The 25,408-nt window shown below is 41.6% G+C and overlaps 1 protein-coding gene and 1 long non-coding RNA gene across 2 annotated transcripts; one reads left to right on the top strand and one right to left on the bottom strand.

Annotated features, from left to right (window-relative positions):
* The first annotated feature begins 4,936 nt into the window (after positions 1-4,936).
* LOC124102085 (protein pitchfork-like) lies at positions 4,937-10,382 on the top strand. Its single transcript, XM_046458333.2, has 5 exons — positions 4,937-4,944; positions 5,933-6,031; positions 6,754-6,881; positions 8,971-9,088; positions 10,143-10,382. Exons 2-5 carry the CDS (start codon positions 6,008-6,010, stop codon positions 10,209-10,211), a joined length of 339 nt encoding a protein of 112 aa, XP_046314289.2. The 5' UTR covers positions 4,937-4,944; positions 5,933-6,007; the 3' UTR covers positions 10,212-10,382.
* Positions 10,383-15,876: 5,494 nt separating this feature from the next.
* Positions 15,877-19,901, bottom strand: LOC124102084 (uncharacterized). The gene is made up of 2 exons (XR_009228097.1): positions 17,754-19,901; positions 15,877-16,208 (listed from the first exon to the last, which is right to left on the bottom strand). It is a non-coding gene; the product is annotated as an uncharacterized LOC124102084 (long non-coding RNA).
* Between the last annotated feature and the right edge of the window lie 5,507 nt (positions 19,902-25,408).

Here is a 25,408-nt window from a genome sequence, read left to right on the forward strand (position 1 = left end):
TATTCCAGGCAAAAGAGTCCTATTCATATTTCATTATAGCCTGTGTCTGCTCACCAAATGGTTCTTCCCCATATTGTTTCTAATTCATTAGATGATTTTAATTATATCTTTAAATTTTATATAAAATTGATTTATGCAAGTGTGCAGACAGTCCATGGTCTGAATACTCATACAACATTGTGAGATTCATATTACTGCCTGGCAGGGTTTTGTTCAAGTTCATTGCTATAAAATAGTCATTATATAAAGGATTCCACAGTTGTTCTTTCCATTCTATGGTTATAGGCATTTTTGTGTCCGATTCGTCATCAGTTCTGCCTCTGCCTCTTGAGTATCTGGGACTAGATCAAGTAATAGTCCACACTGACTTTGTATTTTATGATTTTTTTTTCATCGTATATTGATTTCACCTTCGTAAAGGTCTATAATTTGCTGAAATTCATTCAATCAGTATCTGCCATTAATCTCTCAACTCTTGCATCTACCACCACTCCTCTGTCTCCATCTTTTATGGCATCCAAATAAAAATGTATCCAAACTTCTTCATTGTTACTCATGTACTAGCATTGTACTTAGCTTACACTATTTTATGTATTTTATACCCTTGGGCTTCTCCAAGCTTAAGTGTGGATACTTTTGTGGATCCCATATCCATTTCATTATTCTTTTTTTAATGATTTTTATTTTTAAATACATGAGATGAGAAGATCCAATCTTATTACACATTAGAGCCCACAATTTTTCATAAGTATGTTCACACCAATTCGTGTCTTCATATATGTACTTTGGATAATTATTGTACATCACATTCCAACATCATGCTGCCTGGCCCCTTCCTTCCCACTCCCACCCACTCTGCCCTATCTAGAGTTAATCTATTTGTCCCCATACTCCCTTCCCTACTCCCTACGTATGAGTCAGCCTCCTTATATCAGAGGAAAACATTCTGGCATTCGATTTTTCTGGGGGAAGGGATTATGGCTAAACGTTCACTTTAGCATTCTCTTCTCCAACTCCATTCCATTTACCTGCAACTGCCATAGATTTTATTCTTTTTATTGCTGAGTAATATTTCCATTGTGTATATATAGATGCCACATTTAAAAAATCCATGTATCTAGTGAAGGGACGTCTAGTTGGTTCCACAGTTTAGCTATTGTAATTGTGCTGCTATAAAATGAGTGCTGTGTCCGTAGATTGCTGTTTTTAAGGTCCTTTAAAGGTAATATGCTGGGTCAATGGAGTTCCATTCCAGTTTTCCAAGAAATTCCATACTGCTTTCCATATTCGGATGCACAATCTGCAGTCCACCAGCAATGTATGGAGTTATGCTTTTTCCTATATCCTCGCCAACACTAATGAACAATTGATAAATTTGCCATCAATCTGGTGGATGTAGGTGGGCCATATTGACACATGAACAGGGAAATTAATGAGGAAATTTATCTTCCTTTTTAATACAATGGAAATTATGACTTGGTTTTAGGTCTGGTTTATTTCTTTTAGCCTATTACATCAGAGCCATGCATTTACTTCATGCACACATTTCCTTGTTTTCTTTTGCTTCCAAATGTTTGCCAGGCGACTAGTCCTGTGCTGTCTCCCAAATCTCAAGCAAGCATGGTTATTTTAAATTCACATTTAATTTCAATTTGATTTCCCTTGGGAGGGTACTATTTCTATCTACTCTTACTGATTTCTTTTAGTATGAGGCAGTTATCTATATGTAAAAGCAAAAACATGTGCATGGAAAATATCAGCAGGGTTCTCAATGTTATTATCTTCAAAGATAATTTACTCGTCTCTTGCATGCAATAAGGAGGAGAGAAGCAAATTATTTTAGTGCCAATGGGAATTGAGTTGATGCAAAGGGGGGGGGGGGGGGGCTTTTGAGAGCTTCATATATTTCTTTTTACGCAATCTTTTCCTAGGGTTTATCTCTTTAGAGACCTAACTAGAATTCTAGGGTGTTTTCCAATTCTCCCCATCTTCATAGCAGCCTAATTTTCCCCAGTTCTCAAACCATCTGTACTAAGCTCTGCTCAAATACTCTACGTCAGCTTTTAATTAGACAAATTCCAAAGAGAAAAGAAACACCAACTGTTGGAATCACCCCTAGGTGGAGTTGATCTTGTTTTTTGGAAATCTCTGGGATTTAGTCCCTGCATTTTTTTTTTCTTCCTTAATATCTCGATAACTTGAAACATATTTATTATTATGTCCAGCTTTTTACCCAGGTTTTCTTGGCTAGGAGATTAGTCTGAAGTATCAGTCTATCGATGTAGAAATGCGTTGCCAGTATCTTCAGCACACTTAGGAGATGTCTCTTGACATCTCATACTAATATGCCAAATGCCTATTTTTAAAAAACACCTCTTTCATCCGCAATTCAAAATTCAATCTGAGAAACTTACAAATGTGAAAATTCACCTCAAATATTAATGAAAGTGCTATAGTTATAAAATCAGTATCAACATTCTCCTTTACATTCTAGTTACCATTGGTATTGCCATATCATAATTTGAGTAGCAGAATGGCTTTGGAGTAAACTGAACAACGACTTATGAGGATTCTTATCTTTAATGCCTTTTAAGCTTGGCTCCTCCTAACAACTTTCTATATTAACTGGGCTTTCTTACGATTATCTCTTGCGGAACAAAAATTAGGTACTAATAAATATCAGTACTTCCAGTTTTGCAGGACATTTGTGATGTTATATGGTAACACGTACATGAAACAATTCATTATATAAACTGGACAAATGCATGCCAGGATGTTTACTCCCTCTGTACGACCATGTTGACCAGAAGCATCACCTTAATAATTTTTAAACAAAATGGCTTTCCCCAACTGAGAAGGACCCCATGATTTTTTTTTGTAGTACCAGGGATTGAAACCCAGGAGCACTTAACCAATGAGCCACATCCCCAGAGATACAGGGTCTTGTTAAGTTTGCTTAGCGGCCTCACTAAGTTGTTTGAGGCCTGGCTTTGTGAGACTCACAGTCTCCTGCCTCACGATCCCCAAGCGGGTGGGATTAAGGTGGAGGCCACATCGGTGAAAGAAAGGATTTTGACTGTTCTAATTATAAAGAGATGATTAATGTTTGAGGCCAAAGATATGTCTTAACCCTGATTTGCATATTACACCATGTAAAAACCACAGGCTGACACATCACATTGGTAATCCATAAATCTGCAGGAATATTATGTGCCTATTTCAAAACCATAACAAAATGTTTTACAATGACAAAACCAAAAATAAGTGCTTCCACAATTTTCCAAAAATATACTTTAGGCCTCAGGATCACTTGGGGGGGAATTTTTATCTAGATATATGAAAATTCAGTAATTTTATAGATTATAATTACTGAGCCGGGCTGGGGTATGTGGCTCAGTGGTAGAGAGCTCGCCTACCCTGTGTTGAGGCTATGGGTTCCATACCTTCGCACCACATAAAAATCAAATAAATAAAATAAAGGCATTATCTCCATCTACAATTAAAAATTTTTTTAAAAAAATTAATTAATGAAGATACTGCTAACCCAGGTGTATGTGGATCCCAAGTCATCTTTTAAGGGCCAAAGGGCAGTATGAACTGGTTACATTATGTCTCCTGTTACCTCCCAACACCTGGATAACTCCTAAGGCCAACTTTAAAATCCAGTGAAACAAGTTAGTGTTAACATCCAAGACAAGTCAACAACAAACAGACTGATGTTTTTCTTGGGTTAGGATGGATGGTGTGCTCATAAGCTAGATGGACATTATCTTCAGTAATGACCACCTCTTGTGTGATCAACTACAAAGTACCAGCAATGCATTGATATGATTCTATTACCTTAATCCTTTCAGTATCCCTACAAAAAGGTAATAGAGATAAGCAAAAGGGGGTTTCAAATTAAAGGACTGCTCAGGATTTTTTTAAAAAAATATTAAGCATTTGTATGATTCCACTGCACTCTAACTGTTCCACTCAGAGCCACCAATCTTTAAAAAAAAGACTCATGCTGGTCTCCATCTTCTCCACCCCACCTCACTTCACAGGATCCCCAACCTCCTTCTCCTCCCACCCCAGGAAGGTAGGAGGAGCAACCTAATTGGAAGGGGCTGAAAATAGGTAAAAGGGCCTAAGAGGGACCTGGCAAGGAACTAGATCTCAGCTCAACGCCCCTGGCACTCCCCTGCCCACCTCCTACCCCAACCTTGAACTTCCTTCCATCCTTGAAGTTCAGACTTGGGTACTGAACCCCCTCTCTACCTCTTCAGCAGTGCAATCCTCCTGGCGGTTTCCAAACCCTTTGCCACCCCCCCTTGCCCACTCAGCCCCTCCAGCTGGGCGTCTAACAGACCATCTACCCCTGGCCCAGCTGCTGAACTCACTGCCCTCTGGGTTCTCTGCCCAGAGGTGAGGACTCTCACCTCCTGCTCAGCACTGCCACTTGCTGGCAGCCAGGATCTGCACCTCCTCCCAACCTCCCCAGCTGGGGCCAGGCAAGAGCCTCTGTTCCCTTGACTACACAGTACACAGAGCTACAGGAGCTGTGGGAGATGTGCTCCAGCAGAGCTGGTGAGGAGGCATGCAGAGGAGTCCAGAGCACAGGGAAGGAAAAGGCTGGTGAGGCTGGGAAGGCTGGAGGGGAGAGAAGTGCAGTTGGCCCCTAGGCGGAGTTTGGTCTGTTTTTTTTTTGTGAGAACTCCTTGGGGTTCAGGCCTCTGTTCTGTCTGGACTCTCATCTCCTCCAACAGCTTGCAGAGACCCGGTGCCTTCCCTAACCTGGAGTTTGTTCTTTCTTGATTTTCAGGGATGCCGAGTAACTACTCCTTTGGATCATGCCAACCCAGGAGGCTCTTTCCTCACTTCTATCCCCAAACCGGATGGGGAACAACTTTCTCCCTCTTAGGGGATTTCCTCACACAGGGCCTGGAAGTTTACATGACAGATGTGAGTATTCACTTCCCTTACAAGGATCTGTTTTCTGGATGTGGAAGGGAGACCCAAGTCCCCTGGAAAACAAACGCTAGGCTTTGTGATCTTCTGGGTCAGAGCATGAGAAAGTGCTCAGTGGGCAACTAGCTGTCCCAGCCAATACAGAGAGTAAAGGACCATGTTTCCACCCAAGGCAAGCAAGCCTTGTCTCCATATGGTCCCACTCCATCCCCACCTCAAAGGCTCTGAGACAAGGCCAGTTCCTTCCCACTGGCCCTACCTTCAGGCTGCCAGGTGCAACTGGAACAAGTTCAGACCTATGAGATTCAGAGGATGGAATTTATTAGAATGCACAAAGATGTCATTTATTCTACCTGTCCAACCACATCCCTCTTTTAATCAGCTTTTGCCTTGCTGCTACCAAAAGACCTGATAAGAACAATTTTAAGGAGGAAAAGTTTATTTCAGGGGTCATGGTTCAGAGGTCTCAGTCCATAGATGGCCAGCTTCATTCCTTGGGGCCTGAGGGGAGGCAGAACATCTGGTGCAAGAAAGCAGCTCAGAACATGAGGGTCAGGAAGCAGAGAGAAAGCTCTGCTCATAAGAACATAACATAAATCCCAAAGCACACCCCAGGCACCCACTTCCTCTAGGCACACCCTATCTGCCTAGAGTTATCACAAGTTAATCTCTATGCTGGGGAGGGGAATTTAAGCGCTGATTAATCAGCTCAAGGATGTTGGAACAAAATCATTTCACCTCTCTACTTTCTTGCATTGTCTCATAAATGAGCTTTTGGGGGACATCTCACATCTAAACTATGACACAACCCCTTGCAAAATTACATGTATTATTTATGTGATTATTGTGTGGTATTGACCTTGAAGGAGTCAAGAGAGAAAGACAATGTCTTACAGAGTAGTTCAGATGAAGGCTGTTCACTGTGGTATTGATGTTTTTCTTTACTCCTTCTCTCTTTTTATTCATATGTTACTACTTGAAGTCCTATGGCTTGGCATACAACTTAACCAAGATTCCAACCAGTACAAAAGGATATACTCTTGGAGCCAGAACAGCTATGAGGTTTAAGCCAGTCAACAAGGTAAAATGCTGGGATTTTATGATGATCCATGTGACTGCATGAAAAGTTTGGGCATTAGCTTTGCAGAAGTGTGTGTATATTGGGAAGAGCAAAAACAGTTCACTGAGAAAAATAGTCCTAACAAAGGATTTTAGTGCTGAGATGCATGAGGTCAAAATACTGGAAAATGTATTTATGTACATCATATTATCCTGTCAGTTAAAAAAACAGGTTCTAACTTTTCTATCCTTTTGTGAGATTGCATTTTAAGTCTAATCTTTAGTAAAGGATCCTAATCTCTTTCTCTCACTCCCTCCCTCCCTCTCCCCCCCACCTCTCTTTCTCTCATGAAGTGGGTAGGGATGGGACCCAGGGACTTACTAGGCAAGTACACCACCACTGAGCTACATCCTTGGATCAAGGATCCAAAACTATGATTGGATGTTTACTTTCATGGAAACTCAAGGGATACTGGCTCTCAAAATTTCTCAGTGGGACCAGGGGCATAGTGACTGCAAAAGTTGTCTTGGTCCTCTGCTCATCCTAGGTTTATACATCCAGCATGACTGACTCACATCTATAGCTTGGTTTTCTATCCACATAAGCCTATTTGTATATCTTGAAATGGCTGAACCATAGCTGATGTATAAATAGGAAAAGGACAGTTGAGGTTTTTTGAACTGCAAGCATTTCTGTGTAGGTATGTCTCCCTTTAACACATTGAATTTTTTTCTTGGTAATAGGAATTGACACTTCACCCAGGCAAGTACCAGAGAGTAGAAAATTGGAAGGAAAAAACAAAGCAAAGTTTTGTTCCATTTAATGCCTTGATGCCTCGATTTCAGAGCTATACAAAAGACAATTTCCCTGGGTATGTCTCCTCTTTTCTCTAGTATAGTTCATCAGTAAGCAATAGGAAAAGAAGTCCATAAATCAGTGATTATAACAAAACCATCCCACTCAATAAGAAACCACCCATCTTTAAAGATTTAATCCTGTTATCTCCCAGGTCTCTGGCCTGTGTAATTGCAAAATCACAGTTATTCATCCAGTCAGTATTTATCAAGATGCCAAATAGTTTGGGTTTGTTTGTTTATTTTTGTTTGTTTTGTTTTCCCAGTACTGGAGAATGAATCTCTGAGCCACATCTCCAGCCCCATTTACATTTTTATTTTGAGACAGAATCTCACTAAGTCACCTAGGCTGACCCCAGACTCACAGTCCTCCTGCCTCAGCCTCCTGAGTCCCTGATAGGACAGATCTGTGCCATGACACCTGGCTACTTTGTAGTTTGTACTTAGTAGGTTGCAAAGTTCTTGCAGTAAACCCACCTCATGAGGTTCTGAGCTTGGAGTCTAGAGTCCAAATAGATGAGAAGTAAATACACAAGGAAATACCAGTAGTAGTAAAGACGGTGACCATGTAATTTATCTGTCCAACTGTGACACTTCTGAGAGTGAAAGGGAAGCAACCATGAGCTGGGGCTGTTGTGGACAAACCAAAAAGTACAGTGACCGGGAAAGGTGCTATGAGAAACTTTAAACAGGACCATGATGTGAAGGCAGTGGGTGGTTAAGAAAGGATGCTCTGAGCACATCCACTTGATCTGATTTTTGAGTGACAAGATTGAGCCAGCCCTGGGAAGATCTGGAGACAGAGCACTCCAGGCAGAAGAGGTCGGAAGTGCAAAGGCTGTAAATTGGGAAGAACTTGGTGTGAGGGAAAGAAGAAGAAGGCTCCTATGGCTAGAGGGCAGTGAGCAAGAAGAAGAGAAGAGAGGGAGGGGCAGGTAGAGTAGAGAGGACTTTGGGGGTCAAGGGGCTTATTCTTAATGTGTTCGGAAACGACTGGGAATGTATGAAATTGCACAGCAAAGGGTCAGGGTCTTTCTTTTACTGATGAGAAGTCCAAAGATCATACAGTGAAAGTAACTTTTTCAAGTTTGTGTTAAGAAAGTTGAAGTGTTGAATCTTGACCCCCATGTCCACTACAGTAGAATTAACACCCGAAGATAATTTTTTTTAAATTTTGTATTTGTTCTTTTCAGTTATACATAACTGTAGAATATATTTTGACATATCATAGATACATGGAGCATAACTTCCCATTCTTGTGGTTGTACATGATATGGAGTTACAAAAGTTCATTCTTCCTGATGGCTGAGACATATTACATATGTATATATACCAGATTTTCTTTATCCATTCATGTGGTGAAGGGCATCTAGGTTGGCTCCATAGCTTAGCTATTGTGAAGTGAGCTGCTATAAACATTGATGTGGCCATGTCACTATAATATGCTGATTTTAAGTCTTCGAGGTATATGCCATGATTGGGTAACTGGGTCAAATAGTGGTTCCATTACAAGTTTTCTGAGAAATCTCCATACTGCTTTCCAACATTCAGTGCCACCAGCAATGTATGAGTGTACCTTTCCCCCGACATCCTCGCCAATATTTATTATTACTTGTATTCTTGATAATTGCCATTCTGACTAGAGCGAGAAGAAATCTCAGTGTAGTTTTCAAAAGACACAAGTTTGAGGAACAAAGGCAATTCTAAATAATCCATGGCCAAGAAATTTAATTGGTTCCGCTTTGATGTCCCTAGATTGCAGATTGATTGTTTCAGCATTTTTAACCACCAACTTCAAATCAAAGAACTAATTTACCATTATCAAGGATCTCTTCTATCAACACCTCTTTAGAGATCTTCTGGTGCCCAGCTCAGAACACTGAATTATACAAATATTTTTTAAAAGCAGTCTTTACCTTAGCTAATAAGAAATTCATTAACAAGCAAAAGAACCCCACGCTTGCCCAGCATTAAAAACTTAATCATTCTATTGCCTTGTCCCAAGAGGTTAAACCTACTTCAGCGATGGCCATGCTACCTACTAGTGGAGTTTGTCCTATGCCACTGACTCATTAGACATGATGTTTGTATTTTTTTTATTTCTAGGCCTGGTACATACAATCCAGAGAAAAAGCCATTCCCAAAAATTACTTGGCCAATGAAATTTGGATCTCCAGATTGGGCTCAGGTTCCAAGTCTACAGAAAAGAACTCTAAAAGCTGAGGTAATAAGATTGGATTTCTGTAGATCACTCTATCCAATATGTTCATATATATCAAGGGTTAATAACCAGAAGCTTGTAAATGAAGTTCATGGTCCCTGAAATTATATGCACAATTTTGTGTGCATAGAAATATGAGGATCCTTTTGAGAGAGTTACATAGTTTCAATACATTTTTAACAGTGTATAGGACTGACTTAAAGTCATGTTTTCTTATTTGTTCATCAAGTCATCTTTTGGAGTAGGTTAAATATCCCTTTAAGACAATGGATGATACTGGAACCCAGGAAGATTGATTCATACAGGTTCTACAACTGGAATCCAGACCTTTGACTCCTAATGCAGTGCTCTTTCTTACATAAAGTTGAGTGTTAAATGATTGGAGGGTTATAGAGCACTCTGGTTAAGAGCACAGACTCTGGGGATAATACTGCCTGAGTTCAAATACCAGCTCCTGTGTAGACTTGCTATGTGATCTTAGGCAAGTCCTTGAACTTTTCTAAGCATCTGTTTTCTTACCTTTAAAATGAAATAATAACAGAGTTGATCTGATATGGTTGTAAAGATTAATAATGGAGAGAATGTATAAAAGCATTTAACATAGTAAAGATAACATATGCTTCCGTCCATGCTAGCTATCATACTTCTTGAAGTACCCTTCTTTCCTAGTGGAATTTAGGATTAATTCCGCAAATATTTATATTTGCGGAATTCATATAATTGTGCTAAGGCATATAGGTAACATTAATAATTAATATAACATATTAATACAATTGTGCTAAGACATATAGGTAACATTCAAGAATTAGACATATAATCTGTGTCTTCAAGAAGCCAAGCAACTTTTTTTTTTTATCATAGTGAGATGATAAATGTAGATGTGCACAAATGTTGAGAAAATGACTAAGGCTGGATTACTAGAAACTGGGGTTTACCTGGGCCACACAGCTAGAATGTATGCTTCAATTTTGCATGCAAGGTCCTGTGTTCAATCCCCAGTGCCACACACACACAGGAAGGCAGAGGATTCTCATTAGAACATTGTCTTTCATTGCAGCTGTCCACAGACAAAGAATTTAGAAAGCATCGGAACCGAGTTGCTTACTTAAGCCTGTTTTACGATTGAGCAGTGATCACTTCCTTCACATGCTTCTCCTGATCACAGACTCTTCAGAATAGAGGACAGAGCTGCTCTTGGTCTGCATCACCACGGCCCTCATGTCTTTCAGCCCTGGGCCCAGAACGTGTTAAGGGCCTCACAACTGAGATTTCTGAGCATAAAAACTGGTTCCAAGTGTTCTGTCTCCTGCTGCTGGTTTATGATCTGGGGGTTCCTGGTGGGTGTTCAGGTGGATGGTCTCATTTGAGTGAAATACTCTGGGGCCCTTGCCCTTTATTCACAACTCCCAGGGACCAGCCTTATATGTTCTACAACTAGCTCTGGTAATATGTAGCTGTTGGCCTACATGTATCAAGAGCTTGGATGGGATGTGGGCTTGCTAGACATGGAGGATGCTTAAAAGTGGGTTAAAACATTCCTGATTTAGGAGCTCTTCCAAGCTTTAGTGTGGAGTAGGAAGGCCCTGAGTAGGTTGCCTTTCCCAGAGGAACATAAAACACAGAGAACCAAAAATTCCCCCCTCCGACTACATCATCTATTTAATCTGTTAGTCAACATATATATTGAAGTCATTAACTCCATGTCAGTCAGTGGTAGGCACTGGAACATATTGGGATTCAACTTACACTGATATACTAGTTCCTTGAGGCTGGCCAGAAGTCTGAGTCCTCCCCAGGTTGACTGCCCTTCAGTCTGAATGACATCTGGAGCCTAATAGCTAGCCCAAGGATATAAAGATCACAAAGCAGCAGCCATGTATAAAGTACTTACCCAGATACTCTGGTCTGGTAGGTAAGCTTCTTAATTTTCTACATTAACTCTCAAAATGTAATTTATTCACGATTGGCATTAAGTGTGGTCTACTTTATCTTTTTTTTTCCCCAGTAGGAGGTGCTGGGAATTGAACCCATGGACACTTTACCAGTGAGCTACATCCCCACCCTTTTTGTTTTTATTTTGAGACAAGTTCTCACAAAGTTGCTGAGGTTGGCCTTGAATTTGCAATCTTTCTGCTTCAGCCCTCCCAAGTCACTGGGATTACAGATGTGTGCCACCATACACCCAGATTTCTAGCTTATTTTTTAATGGGTAAGTCCTTTTGTACCCACTTAGACCTCTTAGTAATTATCCCCCAAACTCTGAAAGGGTCTGGATTTCAAAGAGTGAGAAGCTGATAGTGGCCACCGAAAAGTTCCAGCCCACTACAACCCTGAGAGCCACCCCAGAGCAACAGCAAGGGTTAGCTGGAGAAAAGGATAGACAAAAACCTCCTGGGTGAATGACCTTGGAGAAGACTAAGTCCAGAAGAGCCAAGGTCTTCTGAAATCATAATGGTGAGGGTCAGAAAAGTCTCTATAGGAAACCAAATTGGAATGTTAAGGTACCTGAGGCTTAGAACTTACCCAGTACTTAGACATCTTTCAATCTGATGGTTGAATGGTTTCTGTTAACCTGTGGAGAAGAGTTGATGACTTGAGAGTCAGGATGAACTCTTACCACCCCTCCCACATACTGCCCTCCCTTTTCTCCTGTGCATCCATATATTTACATGCAGGTGGATTCAGAGACAATAATTTAGCACTTGTCATTGTTTCTGATCCAAGATCTTTTGCCCCTTCTTAGGAACTGATTGACAGCAGGATGGAACATCTTTCCCACTGCTTGGTCCATATTCTCAAAGCTTTTCCCAGGGAAGGAAACTCTCTTTCCTAAAATAGTAATCTGGGGCTGGGGGTGTAGTTCAGTGGCGGAGCACTTGCCTAGCATGGCAAGGCCCTGGGTTCATTCCCCAGCGCCCCCCACACACATACAAAGAAAGAAAGAAAGTAGGAAACACATCCTGTTAAATAATAAAATAGTAATCTGACTTGATCAAAAATAAATTGTAATAGAACCTCAATTAATATTCAGGGTCTCCTAAAGTTCTAAACTGTTAACAATGGCACAAATACTTAAGAAAAAAATATCATGAGACCTGGAAGTGTAGCTCAGTAGGAGAGTGCTTACCTAGCATGTGCAAGTGTGGGGATCTCCAGGACCCCAAAAGGAAATAAATAAATAAATAAATAAAACCAGTACCAAAGACAAAATGTAGTGGGCCATATGTATTTTATATTTGTATTTGTTCAAGAGGCTTACAAGATTTTGGGGAGGTTCATTTAGTAAAATCATAGTGCTTAGTGAAGTAGGGGTTCCAATATAACAGAGAGATTGATATAACATAGAGACTGCATGAAATCCTGGAGGATGTAGCTTGATGTGCAGCACAAGAAAATCTGTGACAAAGTGGAATTTAATGGCCAATTGCAGCAGGATTATAACCATGCACATGTACTAGGAGAGATTCATACTCAGCAAAATTTGGAAATTGATTTAAATCACATTAAAGTCTTCCAGTGTGTTTCATGTACTCTGTGACATTTTAACCAGCATATTATTAAATAATAAATTACATTTAATCATATTTTTGTGGCTTGAGGAAAAAGTAAGTAATAATGAGGTTAGTCTGCCCTTCCTCTGTGCATATTTAAAAGCTCAAAACCACAGATCTTAGGGAAAATAGGTCCCTGCGGAATGCAGGCATCAAGCCAGAACTGTAATTTATTCAGTCTTCGTACCTCATAGTGTAATCCTTAGCATTGTCCTGGCCAAGCCACTCAGTGCCTTCGTCAGCTTGGGGGACGTTTGGTCTTCCATCCAGGCATCTGTGGTTCCACTCAGAATGTGTGGCTCTGTAGGTGTGGGGTGAAGAAGGAAAAGAGCACGTCACCGACCAATGTCACACTGGAAGAGAAAGAACTGAAATGGGAGGAAAACTAGGAAGAAATGGGAAGGAGATGGAGAAGAGGACATCATGGAAACAACATTAATCTCACATGTTCTTTAGAGAAAATCTCGTCTCATAAAGTGAAGAGACAAATTTATGAGACAAGACAAATTTACAAATTGATGCCAGGCTACAGACGAGTGCCATTCCGGCTAACCTGTACCCAGAGGTTATTTGAGGAAAACAGCGCACTCAGATGCACTCAGGTGGTTCTTCCCTCTGGCCTTTGGCAAACACTGCTTGCCAGTCAGCCTGCTTTCAGCATAGGATTCAAGTGAGCACAATCAATTCAAGTTGGAAGGGAGATCAGATTATTTGAAATTCTTCTCTAGCTATTTATGAGAGCCGAATAGAATTTAGTATTACTTTGGGATTATGGAAAAGATGGTGTTTTAAAACCTGAAAGGGAAATGCAGATCATTTTTTTATTTCCTAAGTAAATATTCTATAGCCATGAAGCTGCTTATGCTGCCAGCAATGAGAAACCAGGGTTTAGGGACTCCAGAGAAGAGTAGCGCAGTGACTTAGAACATGAAAGAATCTCCCCTAGGGACATAGCTCAGTTGGTACAGTACCTGCCTCACATGTACAAGGACCTGGGTTTGATCCCCAGCACCAAAAAAAAAGAATTTCCCCTGATGCATTTTAAGCCACATTAGTTAATTTATGGTAAGCCTAGGAGTTGTCTCACATGTGAAAGTGCCAGATAACTCTGCTTCAGAGACTGGGGCACCAGCTGAGGGGTTAGAAGCACTTAGGTGGGAGGCTCTCCATGGGTGGGGAATCCCATAACCAACCTTTCTGCAGGGACCCCCTTGTCTTTCCAATGGTCCATGGAACATTCCTGGGGAAGGTAACACACCTTGGTTCATCAACAGTGTCTGTTGCATTTGATGACCAAAGTGTAGCAATTGTCCCCCCAAAGAAAGCCTTAATCCATTAGCAAGACTCTCCCCAAATCCTACCGTCTCCCCTCTGCATAAGACTAAAGGTTTCCTTTCTTACATGATTGAACTAATGCTTGTCACCTTGATCTGTGAATCCTATGTGTGGTCATTCACCTATCAGCATAGGATTCAAGTAAACACTATTCAGGTTGGAAGGGAGATCCAATTATTTGAAATCCTAGACTATTGAAATCCTCTCTAGCTATTTATAAGAGTATAACAAAACTTATTATTTATAGCTTTGGGGCTATGTGCAGAGGACTGTTGTGTCCTGTGGATGAGTCCCAGCTACCAAGGTAGTTATAGGTGACATGCTAGTGAAGTTGAGGAGTCCAGAACCAGAGCCAACACAATCACCAGGTCATTTCCTCATGGATAACTAAGGAGTAAGATATGGTAATGGTGGGAAACCCATGATAACAAGTAGAGCCATGTGGTCCTGCTTCCTGGAGCAAAAGACCAACTGTGGGTTGTTAGAGCATGGGGGTCTCAGAAACAGGGATCTGTAGGACCACAAGAATCAGGTGAGTAGTTCTACTGTTTTGTCAATAATAGTTTCCATGATCATACAGCTTTTTTTCAAAAGAAATTGCTAATGAGGTTGCCATTATAAGGATTTTCTATGGTCTTGAGTCTCATTCCTCCACACAGTGACCATCTCACCATAGTGACAATTTAAAGGGACCATAACCTTATGCCAAGGCCACCAAGTTCCCAAACTTCTTTGTCATTGAAGGTTAACTTCCCTAATGTTATATTCACTTAACTATTTGGATGCTCTCCACCACATAGTCTAGGAATCTCTGCTCTAGGACTTGGAGATTCCAAGAGACCCACTACACTCCCCAGGGTCTGCAGTTTCATGAGCTGTAGTGCTCCCTCTGCCAGCAGATGTTCTGATAAGCATCCTGGGTGTCCTAGTTTTTTAGCTGCTTCATCAAACCCCTCCAGCATTTCCTGGAAAGAGGGTAGATTCAAGTGATTGTCTTTATTGTCTGTTGCCTGTAGTAAGCAACTCTTGGGCTACTTTCTGCTCACAGCAATCATCCCTTTGTATAAAAAATATGCCTCGGTATACAAGTATTACAAGTTTTGGTAAAGCATAACTTGCAACAAAGAGATACTGAGAGTCGAGTCAGAATTAATGGTAATCCCCAAAGAAGGGGAGACCAGGAACTTTGGGCAGAATTCCTTTTCCTGCTAAGCTTTTGTGTGTAGCAGGACTAAGGTCTTTCCTGCCTCAGGGCCTTTGCTGATACAATTTCCACTTCCTCAGAACACCCTTCTCCTTGCTCTCTGTGTGGTTGGTTCCTTTTCATTCATATCACAACTTAAATATCACTTCCCCTGAGAAGACTTCCCTGACCATCTTATTTGCTTCCATCCTAGCTCTTATCACAACTTGAAAATACTTGAGACTTTTTTGGGGTTTGTTTTGGTCTGTATCCTTGATATACTGTAAGGTCCATAAGAGTGGAGATCATGTTTGTCAAGTTCACTGCTCTGCCTACAGACAGTGTGTGCACAGTGCTTAGACTGGATCATGGTAGTTACTCAGGACTTTCGAAGGATTGATTGACATAATGAATGGTTTCTTCTTTCCAACCCAAGGATATCTTCCTTGGGTTATGGTTTAGATGTGAGGTGTTCCCCCAAAGCTCGTGTGTGAGACAATGCAAGAAGGTTTAGTTCCACCATGCGATCAGCGCACTGGTTTCATTAAAGAGGTTCTTGGCATAAAAGTTAGCTAGTGAGATCGAAATAAAACACACAGACTCAGTTACCTTTTTCTATGACCAGGTCTGAGATGGCTCTCCCTCTGAACTCACACCTCGAACCACCCGATAGGGCAGCAGGGATTACTCAGGGCTAGCAGGAGAGAGAGAGAGAGAGAGCATGCCAGGGAGTAGCCTTTTATTGGGGAACAAGAAATTCAGGGGAGAATTCCATCCAATGAAGGTTGAGGGGGGCAGCACTCCAAGGTCAGGGTCAGTGATTGGCCCCAGGGTCAGTGGTCAAGTTACACCCCCACATGGACAGGCTCTTGCACCAGGAGAGGGTCGGGAAAGCTCCGACATAGTTTAGCCAGAGTGCCTCAGACCCAAACCGGGAGTTGCCCAGTCACATGTGAGAATGGCTCCCCACATATTCCCCCTTTTCTTTTCTTAAAAAAGAGGCAGTGGTTCACTCTTGGGAGTTTCTGTATTCATGTTCCGAAGACTCGCCATCCTATAATTACAACACAAAAGAGAATTAACAGCAAAGAGAATAATCCAATAATGTACCAGGCCGAGTGTTTAAGAATATTTCCAGGGTTGAATCCATTCAACTCCTTCAATATTTGGTTAACCAAAGAAGAAGGATCCGAAAAATCAGCTCTATTATTTTGAATGTCTTGGATATGGTGATGAAGTTCTAGAATATCCAAGCTATTATTACTATTTTGCCAAATACCTAACAAATGATTTTTAACCTTCTCCCAATCCCAGAGAGAAGCGTTGTACTTGGCAGCTGTAACACACACATATTTATAATTTGCATGGCATTTAAGCCCTCTTTAAACTTTAAGGCTGAAAGTTCATTATCTATGTCTAAAACAGTCGCCTCTAAGGCATTTAATTTAGGCTCAATCCTTTCATCAATATTTACTTGATTACGCAGAGCCTTGGAAGTATTTTGAGCTAAATTATTAAGAAATTTTGCATGCTGAATATTATGAGACAATGTCAGAGATGCAGAGACAGTGGAGGCAATAAAAGAGACTAGCGCCAAAACACCAACAATTATAATTCCAATATCACATTTAGGTCTTGCTAGCTGGGCATGAATTTGCTGCAAGACTTGTAAACCAGTATCAGCATACCATGGCTCTGAAATATTAGCAGGTAATAAAACAAAAGAGGGCTGATGAAGTATCAGCACTCCTTTTCCTCCATTATACCTAGTAATACAATTGGTTAGGTTACATTTGTTACAAGTAACAATATATCTGTCATCTATCCATTTAACTTTTACATTTCCAATAATTAAAACATAAGGAGACTGGACACAGGATCGTAAGCCATAGCAAGATCCCTCCTTACAGTTCTTGCCAACAAATTTTGGTAAAGGCTTCTCTGTAAAATGTAAGAATTCTGAGGCAGCAATTAAGCGCCAAATATCCTTTTGAATACCACCTTCACTATAAGTCAAAATATTACTAACAAATCCTGCAGGCGTCATAGCAGAATTTTTTCGTAATTGTCTCTTATCAATTTTTGGAGACCAGTCTAAAATATACCCACTATCTTTAGACACCTTATGTTGTACCTTATGTTTAGACACCTTATTTACACAATCCATCCATCTAGGAAAGGTGCCAATCTCAATTGTAGAACTATTTGGACAGTGGGGTATCCGTGGAGGTTTTGCAGAAATGACTGGCTTGTTATGGGAAAGTCCCATCTTAATTACTGATCTAGTATAAGGTTTTAAGTCTCCATAAATAGAATTATTTGTCAGTCTAGGTCTACCAATCACTGTCTTTTCCTCTAATGATACTTTCAGATAGCCAGCATGTTTATCGTGGGACCAACACAAAGGTAATTGGGCACTGTAGCCAGAATAATTAAATCTAGTCACATGATTGGGAGTAATATGAGTATCTGTAAATCCTCCCATCATGAATGAGTCATTAGTAAATACTAGAATAGATTCTCCAGTCCACACAGCTGGGTGTACCAGGGGTGGATCTGGGAAATATGTCCAATAAGTGTCTATTTGATCCCCCTTTACCTGACAGCCCAGCAGGGCAATTACTGTTGCTACCATCATCACTGGGGTCCTGTTCTTTCCTAGGAGTCGAAGTATTCGGGAAGCCTGTGTTGTTAGCTTCTTCACGTCTTCCCATGAAATCAGATTTTCGGCTGGGTCAATCTGGTCTTTCTTCATCTTTTTCCAATATCTCTTCCTTTTGGATAGGGGCTCCTCCGGGTCTATCTTCAGTCACTTGAATCTGGGTTCTATCTCTTCCATGTCTGATCGCGCGTTCAGGCACCCAAATAGGACGAAAAGCACTTTCTGGAAAGATACAAGCATGACCTCTGCCCCACATAAGCACTGGGTCTGGGCCTTTCCATTGACTGGTCTGTAAATCTTTTCACAAAACTCTGCCTAAAGGGCCTGTTACTGAGGGAGACATTTGCCTCTCAGCAGCAGTGTGACCTTCTGTGTCACAGTTTAAAAAATTTAAAATGAACAAAGCATGATTGGGGCTATTTTGGGGAGTCATAATCCTATTCCCCCCTTTAACTTTTGTAATTGAAGCTTAATAGATAAATGAGCTCGTTCCACAATGGTTTGACCTTGGGGGTTATAAGGAATTCCTGTTTTATGATTAATTTGAAACTCTTGGCAAAATTGTTGAAAAGAAGAGCTTATGTAAGCTGGAGCATTATCTGTTTTAATCTGCATAGGGCACCCTAACACAGAAAAAGCTGCTAGGCAATGAGAAATTACATGTTGAGTATTTTCCTTAGTACGTGCTGTGGCAAAAATAAATCTGGAATAAGTGTCCACTATGACATGCACATAACATTGTTTACCAAATTGAGGAATATGAGTTACATCCATTTGCCATATTTGATTTGGTTTTAATCCACGGGGATTTACCCCTGATGGTGGAGATGGAGTGTGAATAACACACTTAGGGCATTGGCTTACAATTTGACGAGCTTGTTTTCTGGTAATATTAAATTTTTTACGTAAGCTAGAAGCATTTTGATGATGCAAGGAATGGGAAACTTGTTGACAGTTATATGAAGACATCTGTTGACAAATTTACTAATTTATCAATTTTGTCATTACCTGAAACTAAAGGTCCTGGAAGATTAGTATGAGCTCATATGTGTCCTATGAAACATGGGTATTTTCGCATTAGCACTGCCTTCGGTAAATTATGAAATAATTTAAATAACTCTTGTGATGAAGTATACCCAATAACTGAAGTTTCAATATTTTTGGTAACTCCGACTGCATATAAGCTGTCAGAATAAATATTAATAGGCTCATTTGAAAAGTAATTTAAGGCACAAATCAGAGCTTGAAGCTCTGTTCTTTGGGCAGAAGTATAACAAGTTTGCATTACCTCTGTGTGAACACAACTATAAAAACCTGCTTTACCTGAGCTTGAAAAATCAGTGAACACTGATAAAGCTTCATCTATAGGATGTGCACGTACAATCTTTGGAAAAATAAGTGATGTTAATGATGCAAATTGGATAATCTTATCATGAGGGTAATGGCTATCTATCTGTCCAGGAAAATCAGCAAAAGCTATCTGCCATAAGCTAGAAGTTTGAAAAAGCCAATTAGTCTGTTGAACAGAAAATGGAATAATTATGATATCAGGCTCAGATCCAATTAATTGTAAAATCCTAGTTCTGCCTTTAATTACTAATTGAGCTATGGAATCATGAAAAGGAATTAATGTTTTTTGAGGGGAGTAGGATAAATAAATCCACTCAATAACTCCTAATCTTTGCCATATGGCTCCTGTTGGGGTATGCTCAGTTGGAAATATTAATAAATACACTATTTCTTTAGGATCAACTCTAGTAAGCTGTGCATTTTTAATTGTATGTTCAACTCTCTTTAAAGCTGTTTTAGCTTTTAAGGTTAGCTGACGTGGAGAGGTTGGAGAAGGATTTCCTTGTAATATCTGAAATAAAGGACTTATCTCAGAAGTAGTTAGTTTTAAGGATGGCCCCAGCCAATTAATATCTCTTAAAAGCCTTGAAAATTATTAGGGGTTTGTATGGAAACTGTTTGTTCCGCTCCGGTAAAATTAAAGATGGCGGCCCCCATGGTTGGCGCGATGACGTCACATTGCACGACCATCACCTACTTCCTCATTCTTGGCCTGGGGGGAGGGCCGACAAGAAGTTTGTGTTCCAGCCAGGTGGAAATGAAGACAAGAAAGCGGGCTCATCCACGCCATCTTGATCTGCCACGTGGGGTAGAGTCCTGTAATATCTATTATCATCAGTAGATGGAGCCCTGAACTTAAAATTGCGCTTGCGACATTCGCTCGCAAAATGGTTATTTTTCCCGCAAACATAGCATCTCCCGCGGGGCTTTCGTACTAATTCTTGCGGCTTTAACATTTCTTTCAGTGCCGCAGCTATGGCTACTGTCTGCAAATGGGTAGAGTCTATCTCAGAACATAAGCGGATAAACTCAGAAACTGTCCCCTTTTTACGGTGCGGCCTAAGAACGTCCTGACAATACTTATTCGCATTTTCAAATGCCAATTGTTTAACAATAAACTCACACACACCCGGGTCCCCAATCAACCTGTTTTCGGTCTGGTACAATCGGGCTACAAAATCTGAGTACGGCTCACTCACACCTTGCCTGATTTTGGTAAGAACTAAATTGGATTGGTTTTTTGAGACTATCTGCTTCCAGGCATGTTTCGCACAATCAGTTATTTGATCGTATATTACAAATTCATAATTTAACTGTCTTTCTAAATCAGCAAATTCACCTGTTCCTAAAAACATTTCTACTGGAGTTTGTAAATTCTGTCTTCTATTTCTTTCTGCCTGTTCAGTACAAAAATCAGTCCAATAAGAACGCCAAAGTAAGAAATCTCCTCCACTCAAACAAGATCTAGCTAACGAAATCCAATCACTAGGCGGGAGGGGCTGCGAGCAAATATTATCTATCAGGCTCTGTACAAAAGGCGTATTCGGACCATACATCTCGCATGCACTTTTTTTGTTCCTTAATGGTTTTAAATGGGATTACAGCATGAACTCTAACTCTCTGATCTTGCTCATTAACTTGCTCAAAAACTGGAAAAAGTTGAAAACCGCTAATATCTTCCCGGCTTCCTGTGCTTTCTTAATACCTCGCTGGAACGGGGTAAGAAAAGTCATTGTTAATTCAGAGTACCTGTTAAATTTTGTCCTTTTAGCAGGTAATGGCCGTATTCGAATAGCCTGTGCAGGCGGTGTTAAACGCAGCCTGTTAAAATTTCTCTGTAAGTCCTGAATATCAACGTCTGATTCTTCTCCCTCGGACTGTGAGTCATGGATAGAATCTGCGCTGTCACCATTTTGAAATTGGGCTTCTAAGCCACGCAGTGGAGAAGAACTCTGTGCCTCTCTAAGAATCTCTTCCAGATTTTCCTCTTCTATCTCTTCCGGAGGACCTTCTAGGACTGTGGAGGTTTCTTCTCTATGACCTTCCTCTCTATAATTTCCCTGAGGGCTAGCCTGATCATGCAAGTTTAAAGTCACATTGCTAACTTTTGGTTTAGCCCCTAGAGCCTTTGTTTTTAAATGGCTCAAGGGAAAGGAAATTAACTTAGCCTCAGGCGGATTTTCCATTTGAATAGACCTAATAGCTCTCTGAATGCCTTTTAATAGATCTTCAGGGGGCCATGAACTCTGGCCCATATATTCAAAAAGACAAATTTCCAGAGCATCCAAGTTTTTTGAATACTATCTATGCCTCCAGGTAATTCATTAGAAAGACAAACTTTTTGTAACTTTCTTCCTAGTTTCTCCCAAGTAAGTAAATTTAGGGACTCTTATTCACAAAACCAAGGGCAAAATTCGCCTACAATCTTTAAGAATTGTATTAACTGAGTTTTCTTTATCTGTTTTCCTTTCTGATTAATTATAGTGTCTAAAATAGTCAGATACATTTCCTTATCCGTAGAAGTTAATTTCCCAGTTTAATTAATTTAACGTCTCTTTCCTTCAATATTTCCAGGTACTTTTGTGACCCAAAATTGTCACCAATTCCTTTATCTTTATCTTTGTAGCATACTCCCACTCAATCTAGCTAATCTAGAATGCCCCCCTCGTGGGTGCCAAATTCCACCATGCGACCAGCGCACTGGTTTCATTAAAGAGGTTCTTGGCATAAAAGTTAGCTAGTGAGATCGAAATAAAACACACAGTCTCAGTTACCTTTTTCTATGACCAGGTCCGAGACGGCTCTCCCTCTGAACTCATACCTCGAACCACCCAGTAGGGCGGCAGGGATTACTCAGGGCTAGCAGGAGAGGGAGAGAGAGAGCAAGCCAGGGAGTAGCCTTTTATTGGGGAACACGAAATTCAGGGGAGAATTCCATCCAATGAAGGTTGAGGGGGGCAGCACTCCAAGGTCAGGGTCAGTGGTCAAGTCACACCCCACACGGATAGGCTCTCTTGCACCAGGAGAGGGTCGGGAAACCTCCGACACTGTTTAGCCAGAGTGCCTCAGACCCAAACCAGGAGTTGCCCAGTCACGTGTGAGAATGGCTCCCCACAGTTTAGAGGTGAAATGATTGGGTTATGAGAACTTTAATCAAGTCAGTGATTAATCTCCTGATTAGGGATTAACCAGGTGGTAACTGTAGGCAGGTAGAGTGTGGCTGGAGGAGCTGGGTTCCTAGGTGCATGGCTTTTGGGTTTATATTTGTCCTTGTTGAGTAGAGGTGAGCGCTCTCTCTCTCTCTCTCTCTCTCTCTCTCTCTCTCTCTCTCTCTCTCTCCTCTCTCCTTCCTGGTGCCATTGTTATAGTTAAAGCAATGTCCTGGGGTTTCATAACTGACTTCCAGACCACTCACGTATAATCGAATCAAGCCTTTATGGAAGAACACCTGTGGCGACTAACAGAACATAAAGCTGTTCTCCTGATCATCCCTGAACAATTGCAAGGGTGCGCCTCATAATCCTGAAAACCACAAAAGGGACGTTTGGGGGTCCAGCCAAGGCAAGCAAGCCAAGTTACAGAAGCGGGAGAGTGCAGTCAGGCAGCGGGAACTTTAACTAATCACAGTTATCCCAGTCACCCCAATACAGAAACATAGCCCCGTTACCCTAGTTATAGAAACAGTGCTCCATTAGGTAGTTCCATGTTCTTAAGAGTTTCTATAGCAAAAGGAAAAGAACAACTTGCCCCAGCTGTGACCCTTCTATTTGGCATGGTTGTTTTACAGAATGGAGTTACTAAACAATATAGAGTCACTTTGGCTTGACTATCACAGTTGAAACAGAGAAGCTTCTGGGGTCCCAGCCTCTAGGATGGGATCCAGTGTCCTCTATGGCCCAACACTAGTAATGACTCTAAGCTATAGCTGTGAGCACCTGTGGTACAGGCAGTAGAGATGGAAAAGATTCAAGAAAGCTTTGCAAACAAGTGGGAGAGTGAGGAGTGGAGAGAAGGGAGGAGAAAGGAGAAGGGAGAGGGAGCACCCGAGATGTTGCTGATGTCCCAGTGTTCATCTACCTCATCGGCTCTCAGGACAAAACCTTCTAGTCCTTCTCATGGGTTAACCATCCAGGAGGCTTCAGATTTATGAGGTGGCCAGCCTTAGACCTGGGTAACACATTGGTTTGCCTTCCCAGCTTAGGGCAGGAAGGAGGCAAGATTGTTATTAACAGCCTTTGGCCACTTGTCTTGCTAAGGGCTTCCTAGTTTCTACCCTTATCTGGAGAGTTTTCACAGCTTCTAAGAATGCTGGACTGCAGTGAGCTAGGGTAAAGAGGAAGTTAATAATGGGCTCCAATCTCCTGGGTCACCTTTTTTTCAGGGCATCTCTAACTTCATGAACCAAATTAGTCTGCAGCTGCATTCTAAGCTCAAACCCTCACCGGAACCTGACTTGGTTATGGGCATTTAAAGGCCCCTTCTAATTTCTGTTATGTCCCTCTCTGCCTCCTACAAGTTCAATTTCTAAAGAATTTAAACCTCAGAGGGGCCATGATGTGGTCCACTGACCCGGACGACTTTGTAATGCCAGATTCATGGGACCCCAATAGACCTTCAGGAGTGGAATTCTATGCAATCACACAAGAGTCTTTATTGCAAGCTCGAGCCTGGACTCACAACCATTTCCCATGCAGCAGTCCCCAAGGAGTGAGCCCTGGTTCTTTGTTCAGTGAGGATTTATAGGATTTTTGGGTTTAATCTGTGCGTCACAACATCACACAGCAATTCATTTCATGCCGTGGGAAAATCAAACAACTCTTAACATTGATTAGCACATTCACTGGTGGGAACAAGTTGGGTAGGGGTGATTGGTTAGTACAAGAGGGGGATTCATTTGAACTGATTGGTTTAATCTGTGAGGGGAGTACGTGCTAAACTACATGGTTTCCCAACATGTTATCAACCACCATAAACTACTTGGGGGGTCATCTGGCACCCCAGGTATTTTTCCTGTCTCATGCTGATTGGTGGTTGCTAGGGGGGTTGCTATGGGTCCTCACCTAGCCTAACTGAGTCAGGGACACCTGGCACTGCAGACCTCTCCTGTTATTTACAGACAACTCAGCAGGGTGGATAGGTGCTTAGGAGTGCTCTGTGGGTTTTTCCAAGGACAAGGGTCACGCCCCCTTCCTTGGTCAGGCCTTGAGGTAGAAGCTGTTTTCAAAAATGGAGTCACATCAGTTTCTCAACTTCACGGGAAAATCCAGCTGCCAGGGTGCCTACCCACTTGTCCAAGCAGTCAAGAGGAACCGTGAAGGTAACAGAGTCTGGGGCTGTGGTAGGAGCTGAGAAACTTGTAAAGGACGATGGAAAAGCTCTGTAAACTCAACAAGCCAAAACAACGTTTACCTGTCCGAGATTTTATTAGCAGGACCCTAGCGGCCAGTCACAGAAGAGAAGGGAGAGGAGAGGGGGAAGAGAGAGAGAGAGAGGAGGAGGGAAGAGAGAGAGAGAGAGGAGGAGGGAAGAGAGATGAGAAGGGGGAGGAGAGAGGGGAGGGGGAGAGAGAGGGGAGTAAGAGAACAAACATGACCAGGATATTGATATTTATGGGCTTAACACAGGATGAGGAGGAGCAGGGTGAGTGGGCTGTTACTTCTTCATTGGCTGAGAGTTTGCGCCCCTTCAGGGATTGGAGGTGCACCATTCAAAGTTCGCGCCATTCACAGGGATTGGAGGTGAAGTTTCGCGCACCATTCAGTGGGTCATGGACCTGAGCTCCCGGAAGAGAAGCACTCCGGGCGCCGTCTTTACCAACAAAACTAATGTGACTCCATTTTTAAAAAGGAATAAATAACAGCAGCTTCTACCTCAAGGCCTGTCCTAAGGAAGGGGGCATGACCCTTGTCCTTGGAAAAACCCACAGAGCACTCCTAAGCACCTACCCACCCTGCTGAGTTGTTTGTCTGTAAATAACAGGAGAGGTCTGAGGCGCCAGGTGTCCCTGACTCAGTTAGGCTAGGTGAGGACCCAAAGCAACCCCCCTAGCAACCTCCAATCAGCATAAGACAGAGAAAATATCTGGAATGCCAGATAACCCCCAAGTAGTTTATGGGGTTGATAACATGTTGGGAAACCATGTGGTTCAGCATGTACACCCCTCGTGGCTTAAACCAATCAGTTCAATGGAACCCCTCCCTTGTACTAACCAATCACCCCTACCCAACTTGTTCCCGCCAGTG

The sequence above is a fragment of the Marmota monax genome, unplaced genomic scaffold (genome assembly GCF_021218885.2).
Source record: "Marmota monax isolate L192 unplaced genomic scaffold, Marmota_monax_Labrador192_F-V1.1 WCK01_AAM20220418_F8-fsc01049, whole genome shotgun sequence".
Lineage (NCBI taxonomy): Eukaryota > Metazoa > Chordata > Mammalia > Rodentia > Sciuridae > Marmota > Marmota monax.

Coding starts and splice junctions, on each gene's coding strand:
- LOC124102085 (XM_046458333.2), top strand. CDS start 6,008: ATGAGGTTTAAGCCAGTCAACAAG. Junction 6,032..6,753: donor GGTTTAAGCCAGTCAACAAG/GTAAAATGCTGG, acceptor TCTTGGTAATAG/GAATTGACACTTCACCCAGG. Junction 6,882..8,970: donor ACAAAAGACAATTTCCCTGG/GTATGTCTCCTC, acceptor TTTTATTTCTAG/GCCTGGTACATACAATCCAG.